The following is a 23,088-nucleotide window of genomic DNA, read 5'->3' as shown; positions in this document are numbered from 1 at the left end:
AGAAGCTTACTTGAGTCAGCATTGTCTCGGTCGATTCGGGAACTTCTCATGTCAACATGCTGTTCCGATGATTTGGACTGAATATTACAGAATGACTTAATTTCATTGCATATGTTCTGCATACTGACCATTTCCAAAGTCAATTTGCTTAAAACACTCTCAGTTATGCCTCTGCCCTGTGTTAGACCTCCATAAATCTTCATTGTTTTCATTAATGTTTGTTGGATGATCATATCCGACCAAATTCCACTCCAGTGTTTGTCAGAGCGACGTATCGTAAAATATCCTCTGCTAGTGAACTCCTCAAATTCAGCAGCGTCCATTTCTTTTTCAGTTGTTGCATATCCTGAAGATACAAATGGGCACTTTTAGCGTAAAGAAAATTACCTGCTACATGAAAGAATGGAATTATTTTTTCAATACTTTTCAAATGAAGGTTCCGGTCACCAGTTCGTTTGGCCTGAAGAAAGTGTTTGATGAGCGTTGTCATTCAAAAATACTGTAACCATAGCTTTGCAGTGTGACCATTATTTTCTAGCAAACACATGGCTTTTTCAAATTTATTTATGACCATTTTGAGGACAGTATCATTGGAATGAGCGTTTGATAACTCCGTTCGATCAATACTACTAGTAAGGTGATGGAGTGCACCTAATTCTTCTTCGGTAAGTTTAATTATTGTATCCCAACACTATACGCATAACATAACTGCGCGCGCGATGGAGACTAAACTAAAGCAAAAGTGGTACTGATTCGTATCGTGGCACCAGCGGTACTGGTGGGGAGTATTGGAATGTGGCCCTTTCTACCACTACCACTACCCCTCCCTTCACCACCACGCACCATCTGGAGCATTGGGCCCACTGACCATAAAGTCTAGTTTGTAACCCCAAACTGTTTATTTGTAAGATCTTAAGTTTAAAATGGTATTTCTTCTCATCAAAGTTTGATTTTTATTAAAACGCGTGTTTTTGAATACATATATACTATTTTTAACAGCAAATATCTCATAAACGGTCAGAGATAGAAAAAAATTAAATTGTATATAACAATATTTTTGCTACGACCGACCGTTTTTGAGATATAAGCAAAAAACCAAAAAAAATCCCAAAATTTTGCGGTTTTTTTCCAACCAAAAGTTGTGCCGTAGTCATCCAAATGGGCAAACTCGTTTTTTTCTTACTCATTATCATATATTATACAAGTAGGAAAAAAAAATCTTCTACCCCACCTTTTGCAACCAAAAAGTACAAATTGACTGGACTATTATGCGGGAAAACGATTTATGCGAGAACGGTAGATCGGGGTTGCACTATATCATAATATAGAACTTTAAAAATAAACATTGCTGTGTAATTTTTACCATTTAAATAAATAATTTATCTAATACTTCGGGACATGCTCCGCATTTACAGCATCTATAGACCGCACGCCACAGGAACCTACATAATTATTTATTATTGTATTGACTAAAACCAAGTGTTAATTTAAACAAAAAACTTGGTATGATAAGTTTATTTGAATTTTATGAATGTAAAAAATAATAAAGTTATGAAAAGCAGTTTTAGAGGGTTTCGAAATGTAAACTATATTTTTTCAGAAGGAAATTAATATGTATAGATTTAATGTAATTGTAAATATTATTTTTTATTCAGGATATAATAAGTGTAACTACAATATTTATCTACCTTAAATATGTTAGTTTATCAGTGTTTAAAATACCATGTAATAAAGCGATAATAATGTTATTTTCTCAAAAAATACTGAACGAACAAAAATCTAAAGGTAAATTTTTTTCGTGTGTTTTAAATTTAAATGTAATTGAATAAGAAATTAAAAAAAAACTTCAGTCAATCATAATGATCGCATAATAGCGTTGAAAGTTAAATGAACTTGATCCAAATGTAGTTTTTTCTTTAAAAAAACGTTGTATGTTTTAACCTTCCTCTTATTGACTTCTTTACATTACTAACATTATTATTATCTTCATTAAAATAGCATTAAGATTGTTGGACAGATACAATATTGATGGCATATGTCACGGTCTTCTGCCCTCTGGCTATTGGTGTATAGAAACCGAGGTTGTTGTATTTTATTAACTTTGTTTTATTTCTATAATATTTGAAAAAAATACGGTTTCCCGATATCAGTTTAAAGTGTAAATTAATGTATTTATGCTGGTCAATCCGATGATTCTAAAACAGAATTAATCTTAGTATTCTACCGGAATAAGCTTGTGAAATAAACGTGTGTCTAATACGATCATTAATAAAATTAGGAAATTAAAGTTTTCTGTTTTTTTTAACAGTTAAAAGATGCAGATAAATTATATAGATACAGATCGAAATTAGATATTGCCAGTGATAGCATTTTAAATTACTTATGTTTAAATTATGCCAAGGGTAGTTAGTCTGCCTTTTGATGAATTATACTTGTTAATTTTAAATAGATTATAATATATTATCGTATTGCAAGAATTAGTACAACTTTGTTATTAATATTGAAATTGACTTTACTTATATTCTATATACCTATTCCTAGTACCTATATTAGCTAGATTTTGCCATATTTTAATGTATATTTAAATCATAAATAAAAAACATAATAATAAAATATTTATTCATCGAATAATTCACAAGATTTAAGTATGTAATATTCTGTATTGAACATACATAATTTGAAAACACTTAAGAGAAATATTTAACCCCTAGAAAAAATCTTCGTGAGCTTCAGATAATGTTAAAAAACCACTAGTCAACTTTGTCGTAATTAGATAGGGCACATATAGCATGATCGTTGAGAGTACATATAAGTGGTTGTCTAAAGGAGTGTCGTATTTTTCAAAAAAGATTTTTCTAGTGGTTATATATTTCTCTGGCGTGTTCTAAAATTATACAATACATATACTGCTAAATATTTACCCAACACGTGATTTTAATATTTTTTGGTACCTATGGATTATTATAATAATGCACATGTACCAACAAGCATTCGTAAGGCACTGAGCTCTTATCCGGGGGCTCCAGGTTTGATTTCCGTGTTTGTTTCCGGGTTGAAACCGTGACCCACCACCTTATAAACCGCTCGATCTACCTACTACTACATCATAAGCGGATCCAAGTGGACCATAAAGAAATAGAAGAAAGAGTTTTCGCATAGAAGTTTAATTTTAAATAGTATTAGTAGGTAGTTACCTCAAATATGCTCTGAGTTTTAAACCAATATAATGTCATCGACCATCGATTTCAGTTAACAAACATATTTTTATTCATGTTTTTCATAAAATTAATTTTCACGCCGAAAATGCTGCCATATTGCGCATTTTAGAACGCTTCTCATTTCTACAAAATGCAATAAATAAGTATACTCGCACTGATATCCATAGTTTACATATTTTTAGTGATTAGCAGTAAACGGAGTTACGAGGTTTTAGAATATAAAAGTAACTTTTAGAAACGACAGGCTTTGTGTCGTACTGTAGATAGATATTTTTTATGAAATTATTTGCTAAATTTATTTTAAATATTAATACATATAAGTATTTTGAACACAAAAAATAATTCCTACATTCAAAACATTGAATATTGTGTTGTTTGTATGAATTTTTTACCTAGTCCTGGTAAGTACGTTAACTTACTTTTAATCAGATCCGTAAACTTATCATGATAAATTACATATTTATTGCTCGAAGTATATGAGAACACGGCCTGAATTTTTTCCTTGTCTATTTTTAGGTACGATTTCAAGGATGAATATAATTACTATAATCTGTTGATTGATTTTTTTTATTATTTTCATGACTAATACATCTTCAATGATTCACATTGATAAATCTCCCGGAACAAAAGATAATCCGTTTATTTCTCATTGAAGCAATGAATCAATAACAAATAACATATCTCAGGGATGTTGTTCAATATACAAAATAGCATTATTAAAAAAATATAAATGATAAAAAAAATATTTACAATGTATTATTGGGTACACTGTACAACTTAGTATTTGAACCTTCGTGGAAAAATACTTGACATTTTAAATTTATTAAATGCCAAAAACATTAGTAAAAATAATGCTTGGCTTGTAGATAAATCAATCACGAGTGAATTATTTTCTTAATTATATAATAGCTTTAAAATATTTTACCTGTCTTTTATAATTTTAAGGGATCAGAAATCTGTATTATTGATTGGCATGTGAATATTAAAAGTATTTTAATCAAATTTACATCATCTTTATAATATATTATACTAGTCAAGTTTTTTCGACTCAGATATAGACCTCCCACTCATGCAATGTTTAAGTTCCGATATCTCGAAAAGTAGATTGATGGCAACCATTTTTTTTTACATTTAATCTGAAAACCATGAGGTATCTATTTGTAGTAGATTGTCATTAACAAAAACAAATAGTTATATAATAGCATTGTATCTAGACCTAATGTTTGGAGTACCTACTAGAATATATACAAATGTTAATAGAATATAATTATCACCGTAATTAAAACATGTGTACCAAATTTCTCGTTTTGTTCATAAAATTGCTGATCAACACTTAACAGATGTTAGTTTATTAAAAAATATATATTATAGAGAAGCTTTTGTTTTTTCGTAATCGGAATTATAAGGCTTTACTTTTTACCCTCGCCTTTCACTTCAATCCAGTGTGGATCACGGTCTCTTCTAGGACCACTGTCTTGAAGTCATACTCAGTATTATCCATCGTTCATGTACCTGATCGGCTAATACTTATTATAATTCATACGTCATGATAACAATTCAAAACAACAATTTTCTTATATTTTAATAAGATGGAAATGGGGTGATGAAATATTTGTAATATGCATTGTGCATTTATTAAACTACTAACTCCTACTATTACATTTTGTAGATTACTTTTTGAATATTTAAATTAAAATTATAGTGCAATGTTACAGAAATAAAATAATTATGATAATATGATTAATCAACGAAACGATGTGGTAAAACTATTATGTAAAAAAGTTACTTCTGGGAAAATGCACTGCAATAAAAAAAACGAACAAACTACGTTCAATTTTTATTATGTGCAGAATACTCGTCGTAAAAATTTATACTGAACAATCTTGTTCTTTTATTATCAGGTCGATTTTGCTGAAATTGGTTTGGTATTGTGTGATTGTAGTCGTCAGTATTTTGTAACATATTATTATGTTATTGTATGTATGTTGTACCGAATCTAATTGTACTCCAATGCACGTCTCGTTAGTGAAGTAACGAATTTTTCTGAATTAAATGATTGCTTACCTAATGCGTAATGCATTTTCGGTCGATGCGTTGGAGTAATAATACGTTTATTATTAATATTATTTTTTAGTACTCATTACAATTTTTGTAGATTATAATTATATTTCACGATAAGCACCAATAAAAAACAACTTTAAAGACTGCAGCCATATCCTTTACTATGATTCACAAAAATATGATACTCGTAGATAGATATATAGATTTACTGCTGACAGTACGTATTATAGCGCAAGTTGCAAGGTTTCATGCATCAAAAAGTCCAGTCGCTTATGAATTTTCACGCAATAATTAGTACTTGCATGGTGGGTGCGCATGCGCAGTAGAACGATAGTGGCGAACATGCCGGAAGAAATACGAACTACACTGCACAAAATATTTTGACATTTATCGATTATCTACGAACCTGTTTGAATCTATCAAATAGCACCATAAAATGACAACATAGCGTCTCGCTTACGCTTGACGAATGAGATTGGAGTGAAAATCAACATTTTTACGTATAAACAGTTATTATACGATGCAAGTAAATTCATTCACGTGTACAGGTGAAAATGAAAAAAATAGTCTGGAAACTAGGATTTAAAAAAATATGTTAGAACATTGTATTTACACATAGATCGAACGAATTTATAACTAATAAAATAATTATATTATATAAAAATTAATACAGGTAAGAAATAAGCGTTAATTTTCTTAATATAACATTTAGTTTACTTATAAAATAAACCTGAAAAAGACCAGCATGTCAATTTTTAAACAAATCAGGTATAATATGCTAGTTTTATTGTAAATGTTCTAAGCTTTTTGCGGTGTCAAAAAACGCTAGATTTAACGCGATATACAAGATGAAATTTTTTCAAGCTAGATGCTTATTAAAAAAAATTCTAGATCTGGCAAGAATAATACTAAGATGATAATGCTGGTACCCACTGGAGTTGGTAACGACTTAAAAGTCTAAAATCTCCTATCACATCTCGGAATAAAGCAATACAAATAAACGTCTGGTTAGCGCAATAATCCATTAAAACAATAAGTAAAATTATTTATGATAATTATAATAAAGAATTTATTACCTTGGGAACGTTTTTTAAATGTGCATGTATGACTTATTAAGGCATTATTACAAGACTTAATAGCATTAACTGAACGTTTTTAAATGTGCGTGTATGACTTATATATATATTATTACAAGACTTAAAAGCATTAACTTAACGTTGTTAGTTAGATTTAATAGTTGATAAGTAATAACTATATAAAAAATAATATTCTCTCTGTTGACATTGCACAAGTTGTTTTAAAAAAAAGACAAACAAAATCTGGTCTGCTATTATCTTATTTAATTATCTTCAGCTGCTTATTAATTAATAAAGTACATTTGTTAGAAATTTTTCGTGATTTTTAATGTAAATACTATTTCGATAACAACTAATTTTATTCATGCTTGTAGATAACATTATTTTAAGATGTTTATTCTTACTGAGACCCTGAAAAATAAATTTCAAAGAATTAGTGACAATTTTAACACAAATATACCTGCAATACGAAATTACTTGCAACTAAGTATTAGTCACGGCCTTAATATATATTTTCAGCTTCACTTTCACATTATATATAAGCAATATGTTAGTAAGAAACCGTATAACAATGCAGTTAACATAAAATATATTATTTATTCTATAGTTTAATATTTAACTACAATAAAAATATATTGGAATCATTATTAAATACTGTTACATAAAACGTTCATATTTTACTCGAGATAGTAACAAATCGCTTTCTTATCCGAACAAATACGGGGTCGCTAATCGCGGTAGATTAAAAGTGAAATGTTTTTGTGGATAAGATGAGTTTTGTTAGGATGAATACTAATAGTTCAAAATTGATCTATTGTGACATACATTAAAAAGTACAAAGTTAACACTTAGTTAAGTTAATTAGTTTTACACATAGCGTGTACGCGAAGTAGTGACAATTAAGTATAATAACGTATATTATTAGTACTTTGACAGGGAGGTCGGTTTTAAATCGGAGGAAATAATTAACTACATTAAGTGTTATGGCCGAAAGTGAAACAAGATCAGGCCCATCTACTCAATATAACAAGTAGTTGATATTAGTAAATGCCTATATACTAATCTATTTAATAAACTAATGTTTTAATATGTACAATTCTATTGTTCATATTGTTATGGATTCGCAGTGTAATAGCTTAAATAATATGTTAATGCTGTTGCATCTAGCTGCCAGCTATTGACCTCGCCACAAGTGTGTTGAACTCATCTCGAAGTAATGTTGCCGCATTTCAATTTGTTATACCAAGAATGTTTTGATCTAAATAATATTTCTCAACTTTTAAAGCGCATAGAATTAACCACAAACTGAAGTTAAACATGTCTAGTATGAGATTCAATCTCACCAAGGTAATATAATTGATGGTGATACGCATTAAAATGATTCACTTTTAATGATTTTAAAGTTACTTTCCAAATGATTTAATTAACATAAACCTTCTTGTAAATTCGATCCGGAAGAATTACACTTTATTTTTTTTTTAACTCAGTTTATGTAAAAATAGTAAATTACCTGAAATCGATCTCCATGATATGAGAACGCTTAGAAAACATTAATTTATAAATAAAAATTGATTGTTATTCATTAGGTTTAGGGCATCAAATTAACCGGGGTAAAATACAATTCGGTTTTTTTCGTTGCCAATATATTTTATCCTATTTAATTATCTCTTTCATACAAAAACCTACTAAGATTTTGGCTAGTGAACCGAGTGCAATTATTACTCGGTTTTCGGTTATTTACAAAACGCACAGTTAGTCGGTTGCCGTTTAACTTGGTTTAGAAGCTCTAATTCGGTTTAATATTGAAACAATGCTCATGAATTTTATATTCACGTTTATAAAAGAAAATTGACGGTGAAAATAATTAAATCGATCAATGTAAATCGTTTTCAAGGTATAACTAATTTCATCCTTACCATATTTAAGTGAAAACATTTGGCAAATAAAGAACTATTTAGTAATTAATTTTGAGATGTTTATTAGTAATAAAATGAAATATGAGTCACTTAAATACAAAAAAACGATAAGTCACACATAATAAATAGTCAAAATCTCAGAAAAAGTATACATTCTATCTGCAAAAGCTCTCTATAATTGTAATTAAAAAAATGGTTAAAAACCTAACGATTCACAGAAACCGATAATTTAAAGTGAAATAAATAATGTTCATTTTTCTTATAATATAGTATAGTTATTGGAAAAGAGAGATCAGAATATCAGCTAATCGAAATCGGCATAGTATTCTATTTTGAAAAGAAAATATATAAAAAATAAACCAGCCAGTAACGCTTGATGAAAAATACATAATTTATCAGTAATATTAAATTATGCACTAATTGAAGTTTGTACGCGTCATATAAACCTAGTTTTGTCCATTTTATGTTGGGTAAAGTACCATAATTTTTATTAAAATTGCTGACACTATTCATCACTTATGTCTTATACTGTAGATATTTTAGTTCCTGTATGAAGCGAACAATTTGTTTCTTATTCGAAATGGTCAATGAATTCAAAAATTAATAACACGATATCATCCATTCATAAAAAAAAAGGTTTCAGTGTATATCTTGGCAATAACTATACATTTAATAATTTTTGTAATTCACTGATTAAGCGATTGTATAATTAACTTGCAATTCTAATTAATGTTTTTGACAGATACGGTTGATAATAGCGTGAAGTTATTACAGATTAATCTATAAAGCGAGTCAGTGTCTCTAGACGCTGCATTTACACAATACAAATAAATGGGCGCGTTCAGATAAGGACACACGTGTGTCGCGTTCATTTATTTATATGACGTACAAGTAGTGTCCAGAGACACCTGAGTTCAGACACCAGTATGTCGTGTGAAACAGCACTAGTAACATATTATATTTACGATCCGTCGACATACAGAACGTGTTTTAGCGTCTTTAAAAAATAATTCATTATTATTCATTTACAGAAGAGAATTGTCGAGATTTGGATCATTGGATTTATACTAATTAAGTTTTTATTTAAGCTGTTATAAACTTGTGTAGGTATCTGCTTAAAAGCATGCGCCATTTACAAATAATTGAACAAATATTTAATAAAAATCTATAGGGCTTAATTAGTTTTATTGGAGTATATTTTTTTATGAAACATTGCCATTAAAATAAATCGATCGTCTCGGGTTACTGAAGCACATCTTTTTAATGCTTGATTCCGGTTTACCGAGTCTCATGTAAGCGAACTAAATTTGCTTCACGGTAACACAATCGCTGTATCGTCTATCCATTGCGACACCGAACAAAGCGAAACGTCTGCCTATTCAGAGTGTGTTACGTTTTCGACGCAGATCAACAAACCCAGTTTCCGTGAGAAAAGTAACGAACTGCGCGCCGTTGGATACACGTCTAATAATAGTTATAAAATTTAATATTGTACTAACGAAACGACACTATAATAGTTAAGCAAACCACAGTTAAGTTATTAACAATGCGCAATATTATAATTTATTGCTACACATAAACAAAATTATAGAAAAATACGTTGGTCTTATAATATGGGGACCAAAAATCAAAACCGACAGAGTATGTTTTACTCTCGTACCTATATTGATGTGGATAGTATCAAATGTTACAGATGTAAAAATAGAACAAAGGTACGTATGGATCGATGTATCATTGTAATTGTGATCGATTGACCAAAGCAGAGCCGGTTTGATTTTATTTGAAATTAACGCGTTTTTAGGTTGATTTCTTATAAATATCGTATCTGATTTCAAATTAAAACAAAACTGATTTCATTCCTTGTTAAAGATACATAAAAAAGGGGAACATAACTTTTGCAAACACGAACAGGCGTTAGATTCAATAAAATGTAATTTTCCTATGCTTGTTTTGTTTTCGAGGCTAGAGAATGTAATGATCTCGAACCTCTTTCAATAATTTATTAAAAAAAAAAAAACAATTCCATATCCACGTTAATTAGTACTTACTGATATATCTAAATGTGCTTGTTTGAAAATAAAGTGACGATCCCTCGATTTGAGATTTTGTCCAGTTTTCTTCAATTACCTGTAAAGTACTATAAACCCTAATATCATTATTATTATTTATAGAATTTTTATAACACTTCAATAGTCCACAGGGTACAATTTCAATATCATATGAGTACAACTAAGAAATCCAACAATAATAGGGGGTACATTACTTTATGAGTGAGATTGGTAGATCAAATGTTGAGGGATAGACAAATACGTGTGGAAGAATATATTATTTTCAATTGTCTTTATCATAATATAGATTTAAGTTTGTCACGCAAGCAAAACGCTTATTCAATATTGGTATTATTTGAAGACAGTCAGTCGGCTTGTATTTCTTGTATTTTATGGCATGAGAGTTATTAAATAATATACCAAAAACTGGGTTCAAAGCCTTGATTTATGGCGACTGACTTTCCTATTTCTATATTAATAATATATTTTGTGAGTAATATCATAGACACAAACATGCTACAGAAAATTACCTAAATCTCGCCAGAAATCTCAGATATGTTAAGCCGGTGATGTTTACAATATACTTACTACGAAGTTCGCCGCAAAAAACGTAGACATTTTTTCTTTGATTCGCTTCTGGAGTCATTCGAACTGGTACGAATCGACCAACTACCCAGACGATTCGATTATTATAATGGAATTCCATCATGTAAATATCAGTAAATATTTCTCATATATATATATATATATATATAATATAGGTATAATAATATAAACCAATGAAAAAGATATCTGTGTAGTGTTTCCTGAGGCGAAGAAAATTCTACATAGGCGCTGAATAGTCATACGAATAATATATAATAAATAATAACAAAGAAAATCTAATATGTTGAGAAAATTTTAATAAAAACACTTTGTGATTATTTATGCTCACTTCATATTATAATCTATGCATAAAGTAAAACTCTAAGTGTATAAAATCTACGTCAGCATATTGTATAGATAACTTGTCAGTAAAATGAGGGATGTAAAAACATTTCTAGCAAGAGTTGACACTAACGCGGCAACCTGAGAGTTCACGCCGATCAGTGGAATGTATCCGTGGATCAGTAGCATGATCATATATTCCATACACTAGGCAGCTATTGACGGTAGTTTATCATATAGATGTATTGAAGTATTATAATTGTTATAATACATTAGCCGTCTAAGCTGACAAAACTGTAAAAAACTTATAGTAACAATTAACCGCCTCAATACATTCATCTGATAAAACTATCGTTGATAGCCGCCGATAGCTACCTTGTATATAGAAAAGACCCACATAGGTGTAAAGTGTCTGAAGCATCATATCTTTTGTGTCACTTAGTAGAAAAATTGATCTCATACGGTGAGTATGATTTCAGAATAAGATAATGACCATTTCCAATGATGCGATACAATCGTCATAGAAACAGATTTTATTTTTCTGCTGGTTAAGTGTTAACTACATAATGATTTCTGATATATTAGGAATTGCATTTAAATACCACTACTTCAATATAAATCATTTAAGAAATTTGTTTTAAACTATGATTAAATTTATCGTATCGTGCGTGTTTTTAATGCAAATACTTTTAACATCACGGTACTATAATATGTTAATTTTATTGATAGATCGAAACCATCTTTAATTATTTCACCATTATCAATTACAAATACGAAGGTTAAATGTTTCATTTCTCATAATAGTTTTTGACGCGTTGTTAATTAAAATTATTCATCGATTCTGACCTGATTGAATTACGCCATCGGTATGAAAGAATTAATTATTAAACTGTTACATTGAACTGTCGCTTGCACTGAATATCTTTATTATGCTATGATAGTAAAAGAGTGAATTTTTTTAACAATTAATTTATTTTAACACACCTAAATAATAGCAGAATAATTATTTATTATACGTTAAAGACATATTTCTATTACATTGTTGCATGATGCATTTTTCATTGTTGTATTGTTTAATCAAATTTGTTAATTTTATCGTTATTTTTTTTACAAAAAAATCGTGAATATTCAAAAATGCTATTCTATTATTACAATAATAAAAAAAGTTTTAACATAAGAAGGTATTAAAAACAATGTTCTTTGTTTACTCAATAATATTTGAGTTTTTATTTTTTGATCTGGTTTGGGCTAAAAATTCATTTTTTTAATTTTCAAAAAACTCAAATTGAATGCTTGCAACTCCAACTTATGAGAAAAAGAGTGGGTAAGAGGGTAATCCATCCGCTTTCTTTCAATCAAATGTGGCATAGTTTCATTTATTTTATTATCATTAATTTTAGTTACAACGTTTATTATGTGTAAAAATAAATTTATAATAGGACTATTGAAACAGATCCACATAATAAATGTGTTAATTACTGTTCTGAAAAGAATTTATTTATTACACTGTACTCAATAAGTTTAAGTCGATAATCCATGCACAAATGTAGATTTATAGTTGTAGTGTTTATTAATTACCTAGATCTACTATCAAACTGTTTTAATATTTTAATAAATATCCATAATATACATTTAACTAAACATTTAGGTAAAAATGGGAAAGTATTTTGGTTTTTTTAACTCATTCGCTGCTGACTATATAATAAGTTTTTAATTTGCACCTTTAAAATGCACGTCAATTACATCGATGTGCGTCTTCAGCGTCCAAAGTATTAAGAACAGTGCCAAATATTGTAACCAAGGTTAATTGAATCCTCTGTATAATGTGTTTATCAAGAATTGGTATAATATGCAACAAATATATGATATTTCACCAGCCATGAATTTCAGGTTGACTCTATCTAAATATTTTTACATATACAAATCAATTATAGAAAATTATAATTGATGGCATATTATTTGTAGCTAAAATCACGGGTGATATAATTTTATCATTTTCCCTTCAATTTTTTAACTACCCCAATTATATACCAGATTGAGGAATAATTAATTAAATTTCAGTCATAAATTGAGATTCAAGTTTGAATTCAAATACTATTATATAATGTGGTGTTCATAGATACGAGAGATTTACAATTCTGGATAACAAAATGGACGATTGAAAATATAACAGTTCCAAAAACAATTTATAATTTTTCTTTATGATAATATAAAGATGAGGTGGGGAATTTAGTTATTATATTTATATTATATCTAACATTTCTCAATACTAATAGGTCTTGATAAATAAGATTTACTGTTAAGTTTTTATAGTAACATTGTTTTAACTAAACTGTTTGTACACAACCTGATCGCTATCTGGATTGAAACAAACAATCAAATGTGGGCCGAATGCTAATTTCTTTATGAATAAACTTAACAATTTTGTTCTTGTTTATATTGGATAATATGTCTTTATTGTTTAAAAATATTACAGTCTGAAATTTCAAAACCATGGTGCATGCAAAATTTTAGCCTGGAGCGAATTGAAAAATCAATTACAACATTTTTTATTGTTAAGACGTTTCATACAGCAGCTTCCCGTATTGCATCCTTGGTTATCTGCGTACAGAATTTTAAAACCAGTATATAATTTTGAAATATCATATAGGTACCAGCATAATGAAAATTATTAAAAAAATATATATACTGATTGATAAGCATTAAAACAATACAGTTCTATACAACCATATATTGTGTAATGTATCTGAATGATATGAGTAGGTTTAATTGAAAGCATAACTCGTTAGTAAAATTTTTATATATCATGTAGGTACCTAACTATTCATAATTTTCCATTGTCTCAAAGTTTATTGTGAAAAATAGGTGTGCGATGAAACATGTACTTTTGATTAAAATTGATAAATCATCGATAGTGGTATTTGATTCCGTAGTCGAATTATTTTCAATAAAATAGTGATTTTTTGCGATTTTTTATGATGACAGATTGTCTTATAATTTCATTGATTTTTCTTAACTGATACGTTACTCATGTGGTTTTTCTTTTCAATAGCACATATTTATTAATGATAACTGTAGTTTCATTAGTAATATTTTATTCACAATAATAAAGTTTTTTGGCCGTTTGAAATGTCTTTAAATAAAAAATAAAATATCTATATTTTTCTGCACCTACAGCATGGCATCAGTTTACTGCTATCGGCGCTGTACGTCTGCGGCGCTGGTGGTATCTCGGTGACCTTCGGAACAAGCGGAGGTCCAATCATCCCTCCAACACCAGCTCCTCCCACTCAGCCCCCACGCCCGCCATACAGAGTTCCTGCTGCAGTATGGGAAGACCAGACCGGTGACATCCCGAACCCCAACCCATACAAGTAAGATAATTGTTATTTTGATTCCTTCAATGACGCTTGTAATTTTAGAGAAATTATTTGATATTTTACATTTACATCAGTGTTTTAATTAATTGATAGAAAGTATCTAGAAACATTAAAATGATTAGTTATAATTTCAAAATATGTCATGGAATGTTAATTTTATTATTATTCATGGTTATGTTTATCGTCATAATTTAGTTTATTAAGTTTTTTTCATATGTAGGTAGGTATATAATAAAAATAATTTTGGATAATTCAAAGTTTTTTTGTTTTTTTTTATACTTAATAAAAAACGATTTTTTTTAAATATAAATGTAAAAAACATGACATTATTTTTATCTATATCAAAATTTGATTTAAACGAGCTTAAATATTTTATGCGTATATTAGTTTACAATAATTATAAATGACATGTAACAATAGCTGAGCAGTATTGAATTTAAATAAAATTATAACCGAATTTAAATAAAAACCATGCAATTACAGTTTTCATAATATATTATATTTAACCACAGTTTTGTTATAAGATAAAATATTTTAACTCATTGGTTTTGATATTTTATATTTTTGATATTATACATTATATTAAGTTACCATTCCATGTTTCAATTTATTTACTTCTTTTATTCAACAGGGCACCTACCCCACCGCAGTTGGCACACTACTTCCCAACTAAAACACCAGTCCCTTACTCATCGCCTCAACCATCAGTTCAGCCTGCAGTACGTCCACCAGCTCCTCCAACCCGATACACCAACATAAATTATTCTCAGATGAAGCTAGCTGCTCAGCCTTCACCAGCATCTACATTATCGCCAGCCAAGTCATTTGTCAACGCATATGCTCAGCCAACTAAACCAGCACCAACCCAGAATAGCCAAACAAAACAAGAAACCACCGCCCAAACTGTCCAGAGCCGAGACAACAATAACAACGGAGCTTACAATCATAACAACGATAACAATGGCGCTTATCACAACGATAATAACAACAATGGAGCCTATCACCAAGAAAACAACTACCAAAACATCGATAGCAGAAGTCAAAGCAGATTTGTAAGCCAAGTTCCATCGCTCGGCATCAGATATATTCCAGGATATGGCTACAAATATTTCACTCCTGAACAGGATAAGGATCCAAGAAAATACTACAAGTCTTCCAAATACGACAGTCATGATAAATATAATGCACTGGAGAGTAATAATATCTTCGATAGCCATCAAAATCAGAATGATATTGATTTGTCTTACGATAAATATGTGTCTCAGAGAGTCAAAAAGTCACCAACACAGGTTAGTTGATTGTTTATCCCGTGAGAGTATTATCTTGTTTTCGGTATGCCATTAATATATGACGATAATTTCATAATATATTTTGTCCGGTAACAGTTATAAAATCATTATTAAACTTTAAATGAAACATGCAAGTACCTAAATATAATATTTATATGAGTAGGTACTGATTATTTTTTCTTCTCCATTTTTTTCTTGATAAAATTACATTATACACAGATCAAAATGTCAGTAATAAAATATCTATTAAATGTAAAATAACATTATAATTAAAATAATACCCAATATTTATTGGTTACGTGTAATTGTACATAAACATTTCACCATAACAGAGTTCGCCGTGAGCTTTCTATTGGAGAAAGTTGACCGTATACAACATTAATTCAATTTTCATAGCCGATTTTGGCAAAATTCATGAATTTCAAGAATGGAATCCTAACCTAACCTACTTTAACCTTACCTAACCTAACAAATAATCCAGTTCTATTTTCAAAATTTGTTTACCGATGGCTTCTTGTAAACCGACAGGAACAGTGTTTTATTTAGACATGAATTTTATCTTACGACCCAAAGAGGTTGGACGGTCTTTAATATACAACTATATATTTCCGATACAATATTTCACGGTGAAGTGTTATACGGCGAACTGCATACGTACAAATTTAAGGATATGATATTTATTACCACTTCTTTAATATTAGCCAGAATCAGTTTCGTCTACATCAGATATCTATATTCAAGTAAAAAATATTAGTATGAAATAAATCTGTATTATTGTATAATGAATCCAAAAATTGACAAAAACCATTATGGTAATTTATAGAATTAATAAATAAATCTCTTTAAGTATGTCATATAAATACGTGATTAGAGCAATAGAGATGAGTACTAGAGCAGTTGCAGAACAAATAAGTTACATTATTAATATTTAATAAACGTTGTAAAATGATAAACCAAGAATATAATATTAAAGGAGCAAGTGAAAGTTTCATTAAAATAACATTAAGGTATATTATGTATAAGATATTATGAAGCAATAATAGTTTATCAATAGTTCAGTGTGCAATCAAAGCGCGTGCTTTTGATTAAGGAGTTATCCGTATATATTGTGTAATTACCATTAAAATATATCATGAGAAAAACGAGTTTGCTAATTCGTCTTCGATCTTATTATGGTTCTACGAACCATCCGTTCGTTATTTTACCTTGAGTATCCACAAGCTAATAAATAATGTATGCAGGTATACACATATGAACATGTTTTTAGAGAAATACGCCGATGTACTTATTTGTAAAAGAAAACGAAGAAAATTTCATGTTGCAAATAAAGAAAAGGATAAGTAGTCAATGAAAATAAAGGAATGCATAAATTGTCCGCAAATGGTGATTGATAATAGTATATATAGGTAAATAATTATTGGGGCTTAAAAAACGTTTGATACCAAGATAGCCATCGACTAATGAGCCAACATGTAGAATTTAATGCATGGCTCGATGCATGGCAGAGTTCTCTCGCGAATAGCATCTGTAAGAGATCTTGGAATTACATTTGACGGTAAACTGACGTTTAGTGGTCATATAGATACCATTTGTAAAAAGGCGCTAAAGATGTTGGGCTTTGTCTTGCGTACTTCCCGGGTCTTTTCGGATGTTACGGTATTAAAAATTCTCTATAACTCCTTAGTTAGAAGCAGACTTGAGAGTGGGTCTATCGTTTGGGCCCCGCATCAGTTGAAGTACGGCCTTATGGTGGAGAGAGTCCAAAAGAAATTTTTACGACTCCTTTACTTTCGGTTGTATGGATATTATCCGTGGCTCTATCCGACTGATTTTCTCTTAGGGATGCTTACATACTGTAGCTTAAAATTTAGAAGGGATCTTTATTTAGCTACATATTTTTTCAGACTTATACGCGGCGTAAATGTGAACTCTGCCATTCTTGGTGGTATTGGCTTGTGTGTCTCTGATAATTACCTTAGGAATCGAGGGCATGCGTTGTTTGTTCTCCCACGGTGCAGAACTAACCTGCCATTAGTAATGCCAATTGGGAGGGCAGTAACCATGCTTAATGAAATCGCTTCGGATATTGATATATTCCACTTACGTGAGGGTGAATTTAGGTGGACGTTGTTTTATAAGTTTTTAAGATAGGGTTTATCAAAGTTCACTCTGTGTGCTTCCATCTACTTTTATTTTGTTACTTATTTAATTTATTTTCTTATTTTATTACTTTTTCTCTGTATTTTTATTTTTTTTTAATTATTAACACTTATTTTATGTCATGTCGTGAACGCTTTGAATTTATAATTTGTTATGTTCATTATATGTAAAATAAATAAATTTGAAATTTGAAAGTATTCATTTTCGTAAAAAAATGATTTTTTACGATTATTAACATGGGTATTATTTTTACGCGAGGAATGAACAGATTAATATATTCAAATTTTTAGACCTTTCTATTTTTAATATACTTACAATATATTATATAATATATTTATAGACAGTCGATGTAAATGCTTTATGATTTATGCTTAAAATTAATTAAACGTGTCCTAATATTTGGCAAAAAATATTCGCTTCATTAATTAAAGGTTATTAATTATGATAAACGTTATCAATTCCTTTGAAAAACACAATATGCAAAGATGTAAGCGTAAATAGTGATTAAGTGGATGAGAAAATAATTTTGAATATTTGGTTGAAAATTGAATATAGTTTATTGATTTAGCTAAAGTGGTTTTACACATGATTTAGTTGTTTTAATGTTATTGTTAAATAATTAAATAATGTTTATTATATTCAGCTGTTTGTGATATCACAGCATTTGATTAAATTGCAGCTGATTCTTATTATAATAATAATATTAGAGAATGATTTACTAATATATTCCGTTTTATTTCCTCCCAGGTATATGTTCCCCAGCAGCCGTTCGCCTATCATCAGCAGCAACTCTTCTTTCCGACGCAGTACTTAAGGCAATAGTGCTATAAACTATTAACGTACTCACTTGCCATCTAAGATATTTAAAAAAAAACCTTTGCCTTATTAGTAAAAACAAATACGGGGACGTGAAACAATCGAATATTTTTAAAATTATTACAGTACCTAGTAAACATGGGAACGCAAAGCGAATAATTATAATTTAAAAAAACCTTATTAAATCAAACTATCATACCGTATATCCGGCATAGTTTTGTGTACAAACAATACATGTCAAATGATACACTTGACCAATTTTCTCACGTTTAAAAAATAAAGGAAAATATTTTAACATTTTATAACCTTTAAAGTAAGAAGAATAAATTATGACATACTGAACGCAAACAATTTTTATATTATTATTATTATGCGGTTTGTGGAAATAGAAAAACATGTTTTAATAAATACTTAATAATACACTACCTTAGAAAAATTATGTTTGTAATTTCAACGAATTTAATAAGAGGTAAACGTACTACTATTGTACTATATTTTGATAATGTTATTTATTCAATAATTAGTAATCGATTGTTTATAATAGTGTTTTTGCTGTTTTATAATAAAGCAGAGTGTTTAATTTAATTTACATCTTTTGTACATACTTAATGTTTATCTTTTTCAATTAAAAAAATAATAAATTAATTAATTGCAGAAAATATGAAAATCGAAAGTGGCTTTCATTAAGGTCACAAAAACGCTTACAGCAAGTCATATTAAATGTGCTATACAATTTTTAATTTATGTACCGAATAAAGTTAGTATTTATTGAAATATATATTGAATACACATTATTTTGTTGATGAAGGGTGGAAAATAAATAGGTTTTAATTTAGTTATTGTGTTTCATTTTTATAATATTATTATTTTATAGTATATATTTTTATGTTTCCCAGACACTCATCAGAAATACCTACGAGTAAGTTTCAATCACAGTCATTTAAAGTTTTTTCAAGGATTCTTTCTATGTGAGGTTTTTCAAATAAAAAATATTACATTTTAATATAGTAAAATGTAGAGGTTTACTCAACCCTACAACTGACGCATTACTGTCTATGCTCATTTATATAGCATAGACAATAATACGAACAGGAAATGATACGCAATAAATCAGTTGCATTCCGGCCCTTCAGCGGAATAATCAAATTATGTGCGCAACTCCGCATAACGTTCAACCTTAAAATCATAATGTAAACCTTCATACTCAACGTAAAAACTAATGTGACAGTCCTGTATATTACCGTGTGTATCCTAACTTATTATCTACAATACAAAACCAAGAAATACCAACACCCTGTATCCCGAATATACTATGTCACACATTACACACCAATGCAACCCTCTAAATAAGATAACATTAACATAGAGGACAACATCAGCATCCAATTGATACCACCGATAAAATATTAAGTGTTGAATATAAATAAATTAATAAATAGCTTTACTATTTTTTTGATTTTGTTTAATAAGTCAATTTAAACAACTTGTGTAGTACTTAATTTACTATATTACTTTATTTTATTGATTTATTCGATAAACTTATTGTTATGTCTAAATTTAAATTGATCAAAGACTATAAATATAGAATTGATTTATTATTTTATGTAAAGATATTATTTTATAATACAAAATATTCCTGTTTGAATTCGTGAGAAGAGGTTTAAATTATCATTTTATTTTAGTGCTAAGCAACCTAAGATCAATAATGTCAATTGAAAATTGAGCCTGACGTCTAATTTGCAATAATTTGTCAAACCGTTGCGTTTTCCGACACACAGGCGGCTATCGGAAAATTATGCAACATTGGTCGAAACATAATAACGACAAAATGTCGTCACAGTTTAATAGTGTTTAAGTATTCACGGAGAATACACAAGCTAAGAATCTGTGTCAGCGGGTCGGTAGGTGCGATGCAATCGACTCAACTCACCAAGGAAAATGCGTGAGGCTAAAGAAAGGGATTTATGGCCATCTTGTGTTGGAATTGTCAACATGGAATAAGCAATTTATTCATAATCGATTTGCACATGACAGTTTGACATTGTTTGTAAAGGTCAGCGGTAAGACAACGCAATTAAAATATTATACTGATTTACATATTTTAATTGTCAAGATTAAATCATATAATCCAGTGGTTTACAAACTTTTCACTTTTATATCGCCTATATAAAAGTTTTCTCGACGTAAAAATATCAATAATTGGAATGACGAAATTTATTGCCTAGATGGAGCTACCGTTGACTACTAAATACTTAAAGCATTGAACTGAGATTTTTTGAATAAAATAAGGTCGGTGGCAAGAGTTGGTGATTGTGTTGGTGTGGTGTTTATTAATAATGGGATAGGTATATCTGTTACTCACCATACAGTTTCTCAAATTACGGAATAAAATTAAACACATCTCACAGCATTCCCTGTTCTATGTTTAGTTTTTATTACAGCTGCAATCAAACACCTAGTTTAATAGAAGTAAGTAATGGTAAATGAAAACAAGATTTTAGCAAAAAATTATCCATCTTTTACTGACGAGAGACCTTCACAAAGTAATGTCATATCCAATTACGACGCCGTATGTAAATATTCAATAAAAGGAGAGCAGTATGCGACGTTAAAGTTTTGTAATCACCCGAACAAAATAACTAGCATACTAAGCATACAAATAATAATTAAAATATTATATTTAAAATACTATTATTTAAATTGTTTCAATGATAAACCTGTTTTTATAAATAGCTGTTATAGTGCAGGATCCCATAGACTTCTCGTATACGTAATATGCGGAACGCATTCTGACAATTGAAATAGGTTTTAGGGGTCACCAAGATATATGATGTCGATGTTGCCAGGCGATATTAGTGGCCATTTTTTTTTATTGAGGTTTTAATTTTTTTTCTTATAACCCACCAAAAATTGTTCTGAATTATTCAATAAAACCAACACCGAATCGGGGATTGATTGAAAATTCAATAATTGTACCATGCTCGGCATGGTCGTAGAACGGTTCGTCCCATTTGAAAAAAATAAAAATAGCAAGCAGTGCAATGTGTTCAAAATTATCGATTCTTAGGATCCTCCTTGGCTTAAATTATTTTATTTAGTAGCATTTTTGTATAGAATCACCCAGATTGGTTTTTTTACTATATCTATGCATATGACATTAGTTTTAGTATTATGGTTAATCCAGAAACAGTGTAGATTGCATATATTGGTAGGTAAATAAATGAAATAACGATAACCACTAACCACACTAAGTACACATTTATTAAAAAAAAGAAACAACAAGTCAAGTGTTCAAACTGCTTTAAGTAAAGTATCATGATCACAGATTTTACAAACACTACTTACACATTTGCACAATGATATACATGTCAAAGCCGATTTCTTATAACTACATAATAATGTACGGCAGTTAGAATTACATATGCATGGTTTAACTAAATAATTTGGTAGAGGTTCATTCGTCATTTGTCTTGGATAAAAATTATTTTCTCATAACTCATAGCCAAGTTGTAGGAAATCAATAGGCTCAATAGTGGATGAGATGAGCTTTTTCTTAAATAAACTTGTGCTAAAGCCCTTAGCGCTTGGCCGTAGTCATGGGGCGTCTTCGACGCGGAATTGGCGCGGGGACGGGCACGGGTAGAGTGTCCGTAGTAGCCCGCGCGCGTCCAGTCGTGTTCAGCGTCAAATCAGGGATAGGAAACCATAAACACAGAAAAGTTTTTACTGGAAAACTCCTATTTGAAATGGCAAAACTTTGCACCAAAATATGGGGCCAATGAAATCAATATGGAAATCACTAATTTAGCAGAAGAATTTTATAACTTATACAAGAAACTGCGGGAACAACCAGACAAGTTTTTCGAAAAAGAGTAACATGAGAAAATATTTGATTAGGTATATTCTAATTGATCTAAGTTTTTATCTATTCTTTTTGAGTAATTTTTTCCGATCCGACTATAGCCTTTTGGCATCTTCAAACACCACCAATGGTGAATATACACTGTCATCTGATACAGTTAATTCCTGTTTATTTGGTAAATTTATATTTATGAATTTAAATTCAAATTCCATCAAGTACCCTTGGTCGATTTTATAATTTGATTATATATTGGATAATATGTAAGTTAAAGTTTAAAAAAGACTTTTCGGTTCATATGGTGTGAATGTAGGTGTAGAATGTACGCTTCATAACTT

General features: G+C 29.5%; 1 protein-coding gene across 1 annotated transcript in view; it reads left to right on the top strand.

The window, feature by feature from the left end:
• Nucleotides 1–19,726, top strand: part of LOC147067846 (uncharacterized) — a 65,480-nt gene extending 45,754 nt beyond the window's left edge. Inside the window, exons 3-5 of the mRNA XM_085952206.1 lie at nt 14,424–14,620; nt 15,258–15,915; nt 18,823–19,726. Coding sequence (XP_085808332.1) covers nt 14,424–14,620; nt 15,258–15,915; nt 18,823–18,897 — 930 coding nt within the window. The 3' untranslated portion in view covers nt 18,898–19,726. The remainder of the gene's footprint in view (nt 1–14,423; nt 14,621–15,257; nt 15,916–18,822) is intronic.
• The last annotated feature ends 3,362 nt before the right edge of the window (nt 19,727–23,088 follow it).

This window comes from Rhyacophila brunnea, unplaced genomic scaffold (genome assembly GCF_057557595.1).
Source record: "Rhyacophila brunnea isolate RB1 unplaced genomic scaffold, BYU_Rbru_1.0 scaffold_3, whole genome shotgun sequence".
NCBI lineage: Eukaryota > Metazoa > Arthropoda > Insecta > Trichoptera > Rhyacophilidae > Rhyacophila > Rhyacophila brunnea.
Note: the sequence above shows the minus strand (reverse complement) of the source record. Positions and strands in the feature narration are given on the sequence as shown.